This window comes from Cynara cardunculus, assembly GCF_001531365.2.
Source record: "Cynara cardunculus var. scolymus isolate 2C chromosome LG 5, CcrdV1, whole genome shotgun sequence".
Lineage (NCBI taxonomy): Eukaryota > Viridiplantae > Streptophyta > Magnoliopsida > Asterales > Asteraceae > Cynara > Cynara cardunculus.
In genome coordinates this window covers 12013685-12030210 of record NC_037532.1, presented here as the reverse complement: position 1 = coordinate 12030210, position 16526 = coordinate 12013685, and the positions used below count along the sequence as shown (strand labels likewise).

The window sequence follows — 16526 nt, the reverse complement described above, 5'->3', positions numbered from 1 at the left end:
TTTATTTTTTCAATGTCATGTAATTAAAAATATGCATGTATTGATGTAAATAAAATCATATATAGTTTTATATATTTGTTGATTCAATTTTTCTTTATAAAATAATGAAAATAGGGTTAAAAAAGTAGGAAAATGAAAGGATTAACAATTAATGTGTTGATTATGTATTAAAAATAAATCAAAATAATGAGAAAAAAGATAAATAAAATATAAGTGTTCTCATTGAACAACATTTTGGTTCTTCCTTTAATATATATATATATATATATATATAGATTTATATCAATTAAAATATAATATAAATAAATAAAAAACAAAAACAATAAAATCAATAACTTATATTAATTAAAATTTCTTTAAAATAAATTATAATAATAATAAGGCAAAAGATAATAATAACAAAAGACAAAAAACCATTAAAAACCAAAACCAAAACCAAAACCAAAAATAATAATTGAAGTAGTTTTAAGGGTGCTAATAGCAATGGATAGGGATGCCATTAGCCTTCCCTTTTTGAACTAGTTTAGGTTGATAACGTCATAGTTTGGTTTATTATTTCCTATCTTTACTTATAAGACGGGAGTTTTGTAATAATAAATACCCTTAAACTTAACGATTATGATGTCGAATATATGATGCAACCATCTCTTATCTCAATTTTAGTAATGTTAATCGGTTGAAAGCTCGTAAAAGAGCCACATCCCATAGAGCATTGGGTCTATACGGCTACACTATTGGTCGTCACAAACCACACGTATTAAGGTTTTTCAATGGCCCAACAACTATACAACGTCGTCCTTGATCTCTGTTACTGTGTGACGTTAATCAACGTTACAACAATCCCTAGACGTCTTTCATATTTTTTTTCATGGTAGAGATGAGTAAAAAGATACAGTTAAAGGGGGACTACACCAGTTACACAAATTTTAATATTTTTTGAACATTTGTTTCAAACAACGATTAAAATCAGGCAAATAGTAGCAACCGCTTCGTTTTATACCTCAAAAGAAACGTTCAATATTGGATATTGATTTCTATTTATTGCGCTTAGCAGCACGCTTTCCGTGTCCTTTCTTAGGGGCTCCTTTTCCTCGACGCTTCAACATTTCAAGTTTTGATAAACGACTGCAACATCAAGACAAGATCAAATAATACAAGTTATACTTTGAAACTTGACTACATTATTGCAATGTATGTAGAAAACGAGTTATCTGCAAATTCGAGTAACAAACGCAAAAAACTAAACTAACCCTGTATATCCACCCGGGGTGGGGTCTCAGTAGAATAGGATGTATGCAGACCTGACCTCTACCCGAATGAGTAGAGCATCTATTTCTAGGTAGTGCAATTTGAAAAAGTAAAGGAATTGGAAAGTGGAGAAACAAACACAATATGAATTGCAGAACAAAATGAGTGAAAACAACTATGTTTGGGGTAAATCAAATGAGAATTATAAAAATGTTGAGAACCGTGAGAAACAGTTTCACATGTGAAACAATGCATGTAAATCATACAGTATTGTTTCAGATACAAAACAACATAATTGTTTTAAACGTGAAAAAGAACGTCCATATGTTTCATATATGAACCACACACACACATGAACAACAATACCACCTTGACCCGTGGCTAAAATGAATCTATAGAAATTTTGTGATTGGTTTTCACGGTCCTATATCATTTTTGTGGTTTTCATTTGATTTATAGCTTTTGAGAATGTTGTACCACCTCAAACAAAAAAGCAAAAAAAGGTAAGCGGGCATCGGTAACCGGTTCTTTAACCAGCCCAACTTCAAAAAATCATAATCAATTACAAGCGATCAAGAAAAGATTTTAGTAACTAGTCTAGTGTCTCTTGTATCACTCACTTATAAATATGTGTTTCAAGTGAAAGGTAATAAAATGTAGGTCAGACTCCTCGATCTCAACAACCACCGGATGTGATGCAAAGAAGATCTTAGCAATTGATACTACAAGCAGACATCTCACTACCTGCATCCATCCGATCACAACCATTACTTAAAAAAAATTGGTGTCATTTAATACTGTGTGGCTTGTAAGTTGAATCCCTCTATAAACCATTCAGTGTTTAGTACCTCCTTCGATACCCTTCAACTTATTCCACATCCTACGAGTTTCTGCCTTGATATCCCAAGTTCTTTCTTTAAACCCTATTGTTAAACTAGACAACTAAACCCATTACTCTAGGGGCAGTTCCGTCTTTTCAGTACCTCCATTGCAACTCTTCGAACAACCACATCTAAGACTGCACAAGAGCAAAAAGTCTAACTTTCGACAGTTATGATTCTAACTTTCGACAGCTATGATTCACGAAGGACCTGATTGGCAGATCTTGAAAATACACACACTCACCCAATCATCACATTTTTGCACAAGATGGTAAAAAGTCTCCTATTCGTATTCAAAATCAAACACCTGAATCATCATTTCAGGTGCTTCAGGTGATATCACTGGAAATTTGAGCCTATATTTTTTTCTCATAAACCATGTATAGGAATAAGAAAAATTAGGATTGCAGAAGGGTCTTCTTCAAGCAATTGCAGGAATAGTTGAAATGAAAATTTCACATTCTTTAACCTTGTCTAAAGTTAGGCAATGTTCCAAATTGATCTTGCAAGCGTGTCAATATCAACCCATTGTAACACTTTTAGATAGGACACTTTGTTGTTTGGTCTTACAAAACATATTCTATTAGGATGCCTAGACATGTTAGGTGTCCTCTAAACCCGATTTTGTTGTATTGACGATTGTCTCTATATCTTAGAAGAAGGCACAAACTGGAATAAAAGAGGTCAAAAGAACTCCAACATGAAAATTATTTCCATTTCTGGTGATAACTACGAAGATTTGTTGCATTTTAGACTAGGTCACCCTAGTTTTTATTACTTACAAAGATTGTATCCTTCTTCATTTCATTTGAATATATATATATATATATATATATATATATATATATAGGCCTCTCCACTCGACATAATCAGGATTTCTTCTCAAACCCAACTAAGCATTGAGGACACCTTTTGCTCGGAGGGCACAATCGATATATATATATATATGTATATATATGTATGTATGTATATATATGTATGTATGTATATATATGTATGTATGTATATATATGTATGTATGTATGTATGTATGTATATATATTGTTGGTGATTTGTATCACTAATATCACTCAAGTGTAATGGGATTAATTTGTTGACCAATGTAATCATGATAAATATTGAACAAGTAAGGAAGGTGCGGAGTGCACACTTGTTTGAGTTTATTTTGATTTAGGGGCGAATCCCCTAAACGACGAGGGTCCGGGGGCAGCGCCCCCGGTGGCGGGGTCCAAGGGGCAGAGCCCTGGCTGGGGTAATATTGCTTTGTGGAAAATGCATTAGAAATCCGAATTTTTAATTTTAAACCCGGTTTAGGGCTTCAAAATTGTCATTTTGACAGTTTTCGGATTGATTTGGCTTCAAAAACTGTCGTTTTGACAATTTTTATATGGGTTTTTGGTCATTTTTCCGTAGAGAGAGAGAGGTACACATAGATTCATAACGATTTCTGCATACTCAAGTTCGGTAAACCACTGAATTTTATCCGATTGAGATTTCGATCGTAACGTCGAAATACTTCAATCTGAAAGTGATATACGACTTTCAGTGGATTCCAAGCAAGTTTTTTCTAACAAAGATTGAAGTAATTCGTGAAAATGTCTGACAAAGAATTTGTGAAAGACATGACAAGCAAATTCGATAAATTGTCGAAATTTGAAGGGCAAGATTTTCGTAGATGGCAGAAGAAGATGCACTTCCTCCTTACTACCCTGAAAGTGGTGTACGTTCTGAGTACCCCTGTGCCTGAATACGTTGAAGATGAAACTTTGGAAGTGTCAAGGAGGAGATTGAAATGGGAAAACGATGATTACATATGTCGTGGCCACATCTTAAATGGTATGTCTGACTCTTTATTCGATGTTTATCAGAATGTTGAATCTGCAAAGGAACTATGGGATTCTCTGGAATCCAAGTATATGGCAGAAGATGCTTCTAGCAAGAAGTTTCTGGTCGGTAATTTCATGAATTACAAGATGGTCGATACCAGATCTGTCATGGAACAATTTCATGAATTGTTGAGGATTCTGGGACAATTTGTCCAACATAATCTGAAGATGGATGAAGCCATCTCGGTTGCTATGATTATCGACAAATTGCCTCCTTCCTGGAAAGAGTTTAAACACACTCTGAAACACAAGAAGGAAGAATTAACTCTGGCTCAACTTGGAAGTCACTTTAGGATTGAAGAGTCTTTGAGGACTCAAGAACTTGACAATAATCCTAAAGGTAACAATCAAGTTGGTTCTTCTTCTGTGAACATGGTGGAAGGGTATGGGTCCAAGTATTCCAACAAGTTTAAAAACAACAAACGTAAACAAAAAGGTGGAGATGACAAGTTTTCCAACAAAAAGCCTAAATTGGTATGTTGGAGGTGTGGTAAACCTGGTCATTTCAAGAAGGATTGTCGTGTTCGTAAAGTGAACAAAGATGGGGCTGGTCCAAGTGGGTCTAAGGATCCAGGAACGCAACAAGGTCAGAATTGTGATTTAGTGCACAATCTAAATAATGTTCAGAATTATATTTCTGTAATTTCTGAGGCATATTATGTGCAGGATGATGATGTTGCTTGGTGGGTTGATTCTGGTGCAACAAGTCATGTTTGCAAGGATCTTCGTTGGTTTAAAGAATGTCAACCAATTGAAGATGGATCTGTCGTGAAGATGGGAAACGTTGCAACGGAATCAATCAAGGGATTAGGACGTGTTTTACTTAAATTCACATATGGAAAATGTTTATGTTTGTTTTGTATGTACCGGGGATTCGAAAGAACCTCTTGTCTGAAATTGTGTTGAATAAGTGTGGCTACAAACAAGTGTTGGAAAGTAACAAGTATATCTTGTCAAGACATGGTACTTTTGTTGGATTTGGCTATGTATGTAATGGTATGATTAGGTTGAATCTAGATTATCCTTCTTATGTTAACTCTATTTGCATGATGACATCTAGTACTAGCAATAATTTAAGTAAATTTGTTTTATGGCATGCTAGACTAGGACATGTTCATTATAAAAGGTTAAAGGATATGTCTAAAATGAGTTTAATACTTGTTTTTGACATGAATAATGAAAAGTGTAAAACTTGCATGTTAACCAAGATTACTAGACAACCTTTTAAGGATGTTAAAAGAGAGAGCAAAGTATTAGAACTCATTCATAGTGATTTATGTGATTTTCATGCTACACCATCACTAGAAAATAAAAAGTATGTCATTACTTTTATTGATAATGCATCTAGATATTGTTATGTTTATTTGGTGCACACAAAGGATGAAGCTCTTGATAAATTTAAAATTTATAAACAAGAAGTAGAACTACATAGAAATGAGTTGATAAAAGTTTTGCGTACTGATAGAGGTGGTGAGTATTATGATCCGAGTCTACTGGTATAATACATCAAACCACGGCTCCTTACACACCACAGCAAAATGGTGTGGCTGAAAGGAAGAATAGAACCTTGAAGGAAATGGTTAATTCCATGTTGTCGTATTCAGGCCTAAGTGATGGGTTTTGGGGTGAGGCTATGTTGACAGCCTGTTATATATTGAATAGAACTCCGAATAAAAGGAGTAAAAACACCCCTTACGAAATTTGGTATAAAAAGGTACCAAATTTGAGTTATCTCAAAGTTTGGGGTTGTAGAGCAATTATAAGGCTCACTGAACCCAAACGGCAAAAATTAGGTGAGAAAGGTATAGATTGTATCTTCATTGGGTATGTTGAGCATTCCAAAGCATATAGATCCTATGTTACAAAATCTAATGACTCTGTGTCAGTTAACACTGTTATAGAGTCAAGAGATGCTATATTTGATGAAGAGAGATTTACATCTATACCTAGACCAAGGGACATGATTTATTCCGGCAAAACTACAACTCAAGCTGAAAATGTGTGTGGTGGTACAGATTCTGTACCTGGACCATCTGAACTTAGGAAAAGCACTAGAGCTAGAAAAGCTAAGTCTTTTGGATCTGATTTTCAACTTTATCTAGTTGAAGGAACAAGAGATGAGGATCCAAAGACTTTTAGTGAAGCCATGGCATCTAGGGATGTTGTCTTCTGGAAAGAAGCAATCCAAGATGAGATTGATTCTATCATGCATAATAATACCTGGGTTTTAACTGATTTGCCTCCTGGTTGCAAAGCATTAGGATGTAAATGGATCCTCAAAAGAAAGATGAAAGTGGATGGTACCATAGATAAGTACAAAGCCAGGTTGGTTATCCAGCAAAAAGAAGGTATTGACTTCTTTGATACTTATGCTCCTGTTGCTAGGATTTCCACTATTAGATTGTTGTTAGCTCTTGCAGCTATACATAATCTTGTAATTCATCAAATGGATGTAAAAACTGCATTCTTGAATGGTGAATTGGATGAGGAAATTTACATGAAACAACCTGAAGGGTTTGTGATGCCTGGAAATGAAAACAAGGTGTGCAAGTTGAAGAAGTCATTGTATGGTCTGAAACAAACACCAAAACAATGGCATCAAAAGTTTGATGATATAGTCTTAGCTAATGGTTTTTCACTAAACCAAGCTGATAAAGTGTGTATATAGCAAATTTGAAACTTTTGGTAAAGGAGTTATAATTTGTTTATATGTAGATGATATGCTGATCTTTGGTACTGATCAAGATCAAGTTGATAAAACCAAGAAGTTCTTGTCATCTAGTTTTGATATGAAAGACCTTGGGGGGGGGGGGGGGGAGGCTGAGGTGATTCTTGGATTAAGAATCAAACAAGGAAACAATAGAATTTCAGTTTCTCAATCTCATTATATTGAGAAGATATTAAAAAAATTTAATTTTGGAAATTGTTCTCCTGTTAGCACTCCAATAGATCCTAATCTTAAGCTTCTACCTAATAAAGGTGTTCCAGTGTGTCTCAGCTTGAATACTCAAGAGCTATAGGATGTCTTATGTATGCTATGATTAGCACTAGGCCCGATATAGCATATGTTGTAGGAAAGCTTAGTAGGTATACTAGTAATCCTAGTTCACATCATTGGCAAGCTTTAAGTCGAGTATTCAAGTACTTGAAAGGAACCATGGATTACGGTTTGACATATAGTGGATTTCCTTCGGTTATAGAAGGTTATTCAGATGCCAGCTGGATTACAAATTTGGAGGATCACTCTTCTACGAGTGGTTGGGTTTTCCTTCTTGGAGGAGGTGCCATTTGTTGGGCTTCCAAGAAACAGACTTGTACTACAAACTCAACAATGAAGTCTGAATTTGTGGCATTGGCTGCAGCTGGTCAAGAAGCTGAGTGGCTAAGGAATTTGATATATGAAATTCCATTATGGCCCAAACCGATATCTACCATTTCTATCCGGTGTGATAGTGCTGCTACCTTGGCTAAGGCTTATAGTCAAGTGTATAATGGGAAGTCTAGACATTTAGGTGTTAGACATAGCATGATTCGTGAGCTCATCATGAATGGTGTGATATCGGTAGAGTTTATGAGAACTTAGTTGAATTTAGCCGATCATTTAACCAAATTAAAGTCCACCTGAAATCTTTCATATTAAGATACCCAATTCCCATCTAATGTAATGTTAGATGCTGAATTCAATGTGGAAAGCTTGATATCTGAAGATTGGAACACATTATTAGCGTCATCCCAAGGTATGTGTTCAGAACTGCAAGTAAACGAGGTTGAAATTATATTTCTTAATAGTTCTTTTGAAAAATTGCATATGCAGATGCAAGAGTAAGAGAACTACCTATATAAGCATGAAGTTTAGCCACTTCAAGAAGTTTGGGACTTAGCTTTGATATGCTTATTGAAGGATAGGACACAGGCTAGTAAAATATAGTGTCAAGTTAGAACATATGAGTATGTAAACTGATGTGTATATTATCTTCATGTATTCACTATGAATAGAAAGGGTTCAATCCTTAGTGACACCCCGATATTCGAATATTTGAAATGAGTAGTATACTAATGTGAAATTCAATCGTCATGATATTTCATTTATGCATCAGTTTGTTTTGTTATGACTTTGATTTAAGTTAGTCAAGATTACACTTAAATGGGAGAGGATTGTTGGTGATTTGTATCACTAATATCATTTAAGTGTAATGGGATTATATTGTTAGACCAATGTAATCATGATAAATATCGAACAAGTAAGGAAGGTGCAGAGTGCACACTTGTTTGAGTTTATTTTGATTTAGGGGCGAAGCCCCTAAACCACGAGGGTCCGGGGGCAGCGCCCCCGGTGGCGGGGTCCAAGGGGCGGCAACCCCTGGGGTCCAAGGGGCGCTGGGGTAATATTGCTTTGTGGAAAATGCATCAGAAATCCGAATTTTTAATTTTAAACCCGGTTTTGGCCCGGTTTTAAACCCAGTTTAGGGCTTCAAAACTGTCATTTTGACAGTTTTCGGATTGATTTGGCTTCAAAAACTGTCGTTTTGACAATTTTTATATTGTTTTTTGGTCATTTTTCCGTAGAGAGAGAGGTACACATAGATTCATAACGATTTCTGCATACTCAAGTTCAATAAACCACTGAATTTTATCCGATTGAGATTTTGATCGTACCGTCGAAATACTTCAATCTGAAAGTGATATACGACTTTCAGTGGATTCCAAGCAAGTTTTTTCTAACATGTATGTATGTATGTATGCATTAGCTAAACATCAGAAAAGTACCTATCTCCACAAGCATACACTAATAAACTAAACAATGGTATATTGCTCACAAATTTTCGATACTTCATTCAAGAGGCCAAAGTGGCTTTAAATACACCGGGAAAAATAACAAATTGACAGAGAAAATAGGAACGGAAAAAGCAAAACGAAAAAATTGCTAAAGACTAGGTAAATAGCTAAAGACTAGGTAAACACACGTGTCAAGCCCGTTTACGTAGTCAGCCTTATTTTTGAAATTCAAAAACTCCAACAAACCTTCCCCCAAACTAGACATTACAGTCTTGTTTGTCTTCCAACGAACATACTCCAAGCTTTTCCCTTAATTTCACAAACACATCTCGATGCAGTGGTTTAGTGAATATGTCTGCTATTTGCTCCTTAGTACCAACATGCTTCAATTTAACTGTTCCTTTTCCAACCAAATCACGAAGAAAATGGAACTTTACCCCAATGTGCTTGCATCTACCATGGAAGACTGGGTTCTTCGAGAGCTTAATTGTTGAGGTGTTATCACACTTGATCTCTGTGCCATCTCCTTGTTTCATTCCAAGTTCTTCAAGAATGCTTCGAACCCATATAACTTGACAGGCACAAGCTGCTGCTGCCACATATTCGGCTTCTGTGGAAGATAGAGCAACTATATTCTGTTTCTTTGATGACCATGTGATTGCAGCTCCATCCCACAACACCAAGTACCCGGATGTACTTTTCCAGTCATTCCAATCTCCTGCGAAATCACTGTCAGTAAACACCTCTACTCTGCCACTTCCTTCTCTTTTGTACCAGATGCCATAGTCTAAAGTTCCTTGAAGGTATCTCAACACCCTTTTTGCAACAACAAAATGACTCTCTATTGGCTTAGACATGAAACGGCTGATGTAACTTACCACAAACTGGATACCCGGTCGTGTGGTAGTGATATACATCAGACTCCCACCAAGGTTTTGAACAAAGCTTCATCTATCGGTTCACCTTCTTCAAATTTTAGTTTACAACCACGAACAATTGGGTTTACTACTGCATTGCAATACAACATGTTGAAGCAAGTAAGAATTTCAACTGCATACTTCTGCTGTGACACATGAATTCGAGCTGGAGTTTGAAACACCTCTATTCCCAAGAAATATCTCATTTTTCCTAGACCTGTCATCTCTAATTCACCCTTCATGGAGCACTTGAATTCTTCCAGCATTTTTTCATCGTTGCCTGTATAGAAAAGGTCATCGACATATATGTTTACAAACAAAAACTTCCCATCTAATGTTTTTTTGATAAACAAGGTGTGTTCTGATCTGCTTCTTGTAAAACCTTCCTTGACAAAGTATGCCTCAATTCGGCTAAACCAAGCCCTGGGAGCTTGTTTAAGCCTGTATAAGGCCTTTTGGAGTTTGTACACCTTGTGCTCGTTGCCTTTAATCATGTATCCTTGTGGCTGCTGCACGTAAACATCCTCTTCCAAGGTTCCATAAAGAAAGGCGGATTTAACATCCATTTGATAGATGTTCCAACCCCTTTGTGCAGCTAGAGCTATCATCAATCGAAGTGTGTCCATCCGGGCAACTGGAGCATATATTTTGACATAATTGACTCCGAATTCTTGACCGTACCCCCTTGCAATCAGCCTCACCTTGTGTTTCTCGACCTCTCCTTTTTCATTGAGTTTTGTTTTAAAAACCCATTTAAGACCGATACATTTGGTACCCTGTGGCCAGGTCTACCAATCGCCAGGTCTGATTTTTTTCGATTGCTTGAATTTCGAGATCCATGGCCTTCTTCCACTTCTCATCCTTGACTGCATCTTCATAGTACACGGGATCTTGATGGATCAAATCAGTGATGTTCACCTCGTCGTGTCTGAATCTAACTCGTGATCATCACCTGCAAAATAGTCACTTAGATAAGCAGGTTGTCTTCTTATCCTTTGTTGTCTTCCTTCCCCGATTACTGGACTGCTAGGACCGTAATCGGCAATGACAGGGCTGTAATCTTCAATGTGTTCATCTTGCTCGGCTTCGTCATCTTGATCAAAGTGATGCTCATTCACAAACTCATAATCATCAATAAAATCATAATCGCCCCATATGATTTCTTTTTCATCATCAGCTTCTTTTGTCTGACTCCAGATCCAGGACTTATGCTCTTCAAAAACATCTTTGCTTACAATAACTTTCAGTGTTTGTGGATCAATCAACCGATATGCCTTCGATTCTTCACACATTCCTGTCAAAATGCAAATAAAACTTTTATCATCAAGTTTAGTTCTTTTCTGTTTGGGTATGTGGACATGAGCGAGGCACCCCCAAACACGAAAGTGATGAACTGTTGGTTTCATCCTACTCCAAGCTTCTTGAGGAGTCATGTTCGTAAGGGCTTTGGTCGGACATCTGTCCAAAAACATAAAAACTCCACAACGTTGCCTCTCCCCAAAACTTCTTTGGCATGTTTTTGGCTGTTATCATCGACACAACCATGTTGATGATTGTCCGATTCTTTCGCTCAGCAACCCCGTTCTGCTGAGGTTAGAAACTAGTTGTGAGTTGTCTCTTGACCCCATGTTCTAAGCAATAGGCTTTAAAAGCATCGGATAAGTATTCTCCACCTCTATCTGTTCTGAGAGCCTTAATGACCTTTCCTGTTTCAGTTTCAACCTTCTTTTTGAACTGTTTAAAACTTTCGAGAGCTTGAGACTTCTCTGTCAATAAATACACCCAACCCTTACGACTATAGTCATCAATGAAGCTTAAAAAATACCTGTTGCCAGCATGAGATGYCGGGGTTATTGGCCCACAGATATCAGAGTGTATTAGCTCCAAAATCTCTCCTGCTCTCCAATTGCTTGGTCTTTGGAATCGCCTTTTTGGTTTGTTTTCCTATCATATAATCTCCACATACAGTTTTATTGATAAGAAAATGAGGTACATCACGAACCATACCCTTTCCTTGCAGAATTTCCATGTTTGTGTTGCTGAGATGTCCCATCCGTTCATGCCATAGCTTAGCTTTATCTTCATCACTGGTATACATACACCCATCTGCTTTCGTATCTACCATGAGTGCAGTTTCCTCCATGTTTATCTCAGCCATGAGCAACTTCCTCATTCTCATCAAAACCAGCGTAGTTTGCCTCCTTAGAATGAGGACATTCATAAGAATAATGTCCCAATTTGTGGCAATTATAGCATTCTATCATTTCTTTATTGAACGACAGTCATCCTCTACCTCGTCCTCTTCCTCTACTGTTGAATCGGCCTCTCCCTCGTCCACAACCATTCGGACTGAGACCGGTTTCTGCCTTCAACGCTTGATCATCTTCCTTTTCAACTTTCTTGAATTTCTGTTCGTGAACCAGCAAGGTACTTTACAGCTCCTCAATGGACATCTCGTCAACATTCTTTGACTCTTCAATCGAAACCACCACATACAAGTATTTGTCGGCCAGAGTTCTGAGGATCTTTTCGACAATTTTGACATCAAATAACAATTCCCCGTTGCTCCTTGTTTGATTTGAAATTGTCAAAACCCTACCAAAGTATTCAGAAATGGTTTCGTTGGCCTTCATCTCGAGGACTTCGAAGTCCCTTCGGAGCTTCTGCAACATAGACTGTTTCACTTATTCATTGCCTGCGAATCTTTGCTTCATGGAGTCCCACACCGCCTTGGAAGTCTTTCTATCCATGATCTGCTCGAAGGTGACTCGATCGATTGCTTGATACAAGTARTGCTTAACTTGTAAATCTTTTATGCGCAATTCCTCCAATTTCTTCTTCTCAGCATCGCTTTGAGCAATTCCAACTGCCGGCTCTCTAATTCCTGGATCGATTAGGTTCCACACCTGTTTTGCACGCAGCAAATTCTCCATCATCTCACTCCAGTGCTCATAGTGACCGTCGAAGACTGGTACCTTCATCTTATCGTCATTCATCATTGCAACTCTCTCTTTAGTGATCGAAATTTGCTCTGATACCAAGTGATAAACTAAACAATGGTATATTGCTCACACAAATTTTTGATACTTTATTCAAGAGGCCAAAGTGGCTTTAAATACATTGGGAAAAATAACAAACTGACAAAGAAAATAGGAACGGAAAAAACAAAACGAAAAAATTGCTAAAGACTAGGTAAACACACGTGTCAAGCCCATTTACATAGTCAGCCTTATTTTTGAAATTCAAAAACTCCAACATACACACCAACTACACCATTTACACTTCTACATGGTGATATTTGGGAAGCATCTAGGGTGTCAACCTTAACCGCAAACACAATCTTACTTTGGAGCTCATCTTCAAGGGGAGAATGACATCCAAGATTTAAATTGCGACACATATCTAAAATTTTCTAGGAATTAATGGTTTAGGATTTGACTCTGATACACTAGAATTTGATGTCATTCTGCATAATTCTAGGAAACAATTAGAACAAGTTTGCACCCAAATGAAAGGAAAAAAACTCCTGGCAGACATTCGATATGACCTAATCTACATCAGCCTTTGTCTCAAACCCTCGGTTGTTCTTCTCCTCTTTCAACCTTTAACACAAATGTGGCTTCTGTCTTTATTCCCACAAAGTATACTTGTTGAGTTGGTGTCAAGGTGCACAATTGAGCATGTAACCATTAAAATACATCATTTATGAAAATGTGATTAATCAGTTAACTCGGTAATCAATCTGAAAATCCAACCAACCCAGCTTACTAGTTAACCTGCCACTACAACAGAATTGGCTTTATAAGATGCTTAGAATGTCTAAGCATTCTAATAGAACACTTTATAGAGCTTAAGTTTATAGGATCAAACTATAAAGCGTCCTATCTAAAAGTGTTACAATATATTAATAGAACCCTTTTGTGCGTTTTAACAAGTTTTTTAGGACGCTTTTAAAATAAAATGTTACTTTTATTGGACAATTTTGAAAAGTGTCCAATAAACTCATCTTTTTGTAGGATACTTGTGTAAATAAAGTGTCATATTAGCTATTTCAAGTAGTGTTGTATAAAATAACTAATACGATACTTTTATATCAAAAACGTCCTAAAAAACTTGTTAAAACGCCCAAAAGCATCCTATAAACCTATTGTAACACTTTTAGATAGGACGCTTTTTGGTTTGGTCCTATAAACTTAAGTCCTATAAAGATTTTATTAGGTACCTTAGACATTTTAGGTGTCCTATAAACCTAATGTTGTTGTGGTCTATAACTAAACTTTTGGAGAGTGTAGTTAAAATTCTTTTTCATTCTTAGCAGCTTTAGGAATTAGCAGATGGTATGTATGTCATGCCAAGTTTAAAGAAGAATTCTTTGCATGTAAATGCGGATATAAGCTCAGTCTAAAGAAAGAGAGAGAGGTGGAGGGGGAAGATTACTCTTGTTCTTTGCGTGCCACAACAAGAGGGTCCTCCTTTTGGATGTCATTTGGATACCATGACGCAACTTTTTCACCAATGAACTTCTTGCGTAAAATCTTGTGGGCGGATCTTTGACCAGTTGGGTTAAGTACATGACCAAATATCGCTGCTCTTGCCTCTGTAACTCCTCTAACAGCTGCTTGAGCCAACATACTTTTTAAGCTTGTCATGCTCATTTTTTCTCTAACACAACAAAAAGTTCATCATTCAGTATATTGTAACTAGATGGTAACATACTTATACAGACTAATCAAACAACCACCTAAATCCAATGAGGATAAATTAGTTAAAATGCTTATGTTCTCCGAGATGACACTACAACACAAATTGGGTTTATGGGACGCCAACAATTTCTAGGTGTCCCAATAGACAGCTTTTGAAAAATGTTATAAACACATTTTTTTTAAGTATATGATATTTATATCCGGCAAATACAACAAATAAACTCACACACCCTCCTCACCCTTGGTAAGGTTTGAACCCGTGACCTCCTATGAGACCAAAGACTACAATGCCGCTAGGCTAAAGGCCTTTTGACGGTTTTTTCAGGACAGTTTATTGTTTGGGCCTATAAATTAAGTTCCACCCAGCTTACACAACATGCTTCTCCTACCATCTTCACAATCAGAGTCCCACCTGGCCCAAAAATTGTTCCAAAAAGGAGTCCTATTTCATATAAAACAATAATAACATCGTCGGAATTCACTGCGCACAATTACATATACCCTTAAGTTTACAAACATTAAAAGTGTGCCAGGATGGCCGATCCCATTCGTTGACAAATATAATCAAACAGTTGGTATGCATTCTTCTTTATGTACATATAGAGATAATGAATGAATGGTACCAGGGTAACACTAACAAGAAGAGAAAAATCATTACATACAGAAAGGGGATTCCAGTTTCATCATTTGTTTCTCGGAGAGAGGCCCTACATTTCTACAAAGTAAATTTGATCTCAAACGTTCATGAACACATAGAAATGAACTCAAAAGGGGCGAGAGAGAGAGAACATACCGTGAACCTTCAGTCGGGCAAAATGCAGGCGACGGAAAGTCGCCGGAGTCACGGTTGAAGGGTATATAGGCTCTGTGCTCTGAGCATTGAAGCATCAAATTGGAGTCTTTGGATATTTATAGGCTCATTGCAAAATGCACATGGACTCTCAAAAGCCACAACCCAGCAAATAATTATTTGAAACATATTGTTATTTTTTTTAAAAACACTAATTAGAAGGGTTTAACTTTTTCAAAAACTCTTTATTACCGGTTTGACACCGATATAAGTTGTTTATCAAAACACTTAAAAGTGTTTATTACCGGTGTCACACCGAAATAAATCAATAAGTTGTTTTATAAGCAATCTCAAACACCTTCTAAGAACCAATGTTAAAAATTTATACAAAAGTACTATAATTGTATTCGTTCAATGCAACTTATTACAATTTTTGTTTTATCTTTCTTGATTTTGTTTCATAAATTTTGTTGGTTTTGAAAAAAACGAGGAAGTTCTTTGTTGATTATCAGTTTTATAGAGTATATTTCTGTATTAATACTGTTCAAAGCTTATATTTTATTTTTACATGTTTATTAGTTTGATCATGAATTGGTTTTATAAAGTTCAAATATATTGATCAGTTGTACATACGTAGTAATAAGTTATAAATGTTGTATATTGTATTAAAAATATTGTATGAACATACTCGGATGTGAATATATATGTGGTTAGTGTTCAAAAAGGCACGTCATGACATGATATAGCGCAAGATTGCGACTCCACCATTAACAAAATGGCCCATAGCGTTTCTGCAAAGTGTGGCTCAGTACCTGATAGTTTTTCAAATAATTTTTTTTATCTTTTGTGTTTTTACACTTTTATAGATCTAATTAATCACATCACTAATAGTTTCACAAATTTATAAAAGTTACAGACTCACGGTTAAATTGAAGTTATAAAATTATCTTTTTAAGTTCTATTTCAAGTATTTAATCAAAAAATCTATTTTTATAATAATAATCTATATGATTTTTCCGCTTCTAGTTTGAATGTACATTTTTTAATATCATTATTTGATTAGATAATACATTAAAAACATATATTTGTATATATAATTATATATATGACATTCAAATTTACCGTCTTATGTCATGCCTTGAAAAATGTCATGTTCTCGCCATGTCGTATAAGGCTTGACCTCGCTGCCACGTCAAACCTCATGCCTTTTTGAATTTTGTTTGTGATTGAAATTTTGAAAATTGGGTTAAGAAATCGAACATATATAGGAGTCGTTTCAAAATAAGAATATTAAATATTGTGAGAAATAAAAAGTGAAGGTTAAT

The 16526-nt window shown here is 36.1% G+C and overlaps 1 protein-coding gene across 1 annotated transcript; it reads right to left on the bottom strand.

Moving 5' to 3' along the window:
- Positions 1 to 783: 783 nt before the first annotated feature.
- LOC112513396 (28S ribosomal protein S33, mitochondrial-like) lies at positions 784 to 15286 on the bottom strand. The gene is made up of 3 exons (XM_025119644.1): positions 15205 to 15286; positions 14146 to 14370; positions 784 to 1125 (listed from the first exon to the last, which is right to left on the bottom strand). Exons 2-3 carry the CDS (start codon positions 14361 to 14363, stop codon positions 1035 to 1037), a joined length of 309 nt encoding a protein of 102 aa, XP_024975412.1. The 5' UTR covers positions 14364 to 14370; positions 15205 to 15286; the 3' UTR covers positions 784 to 1034.
- Positions 15287 to 16526: the final 1240 nt, after the last annotated feature.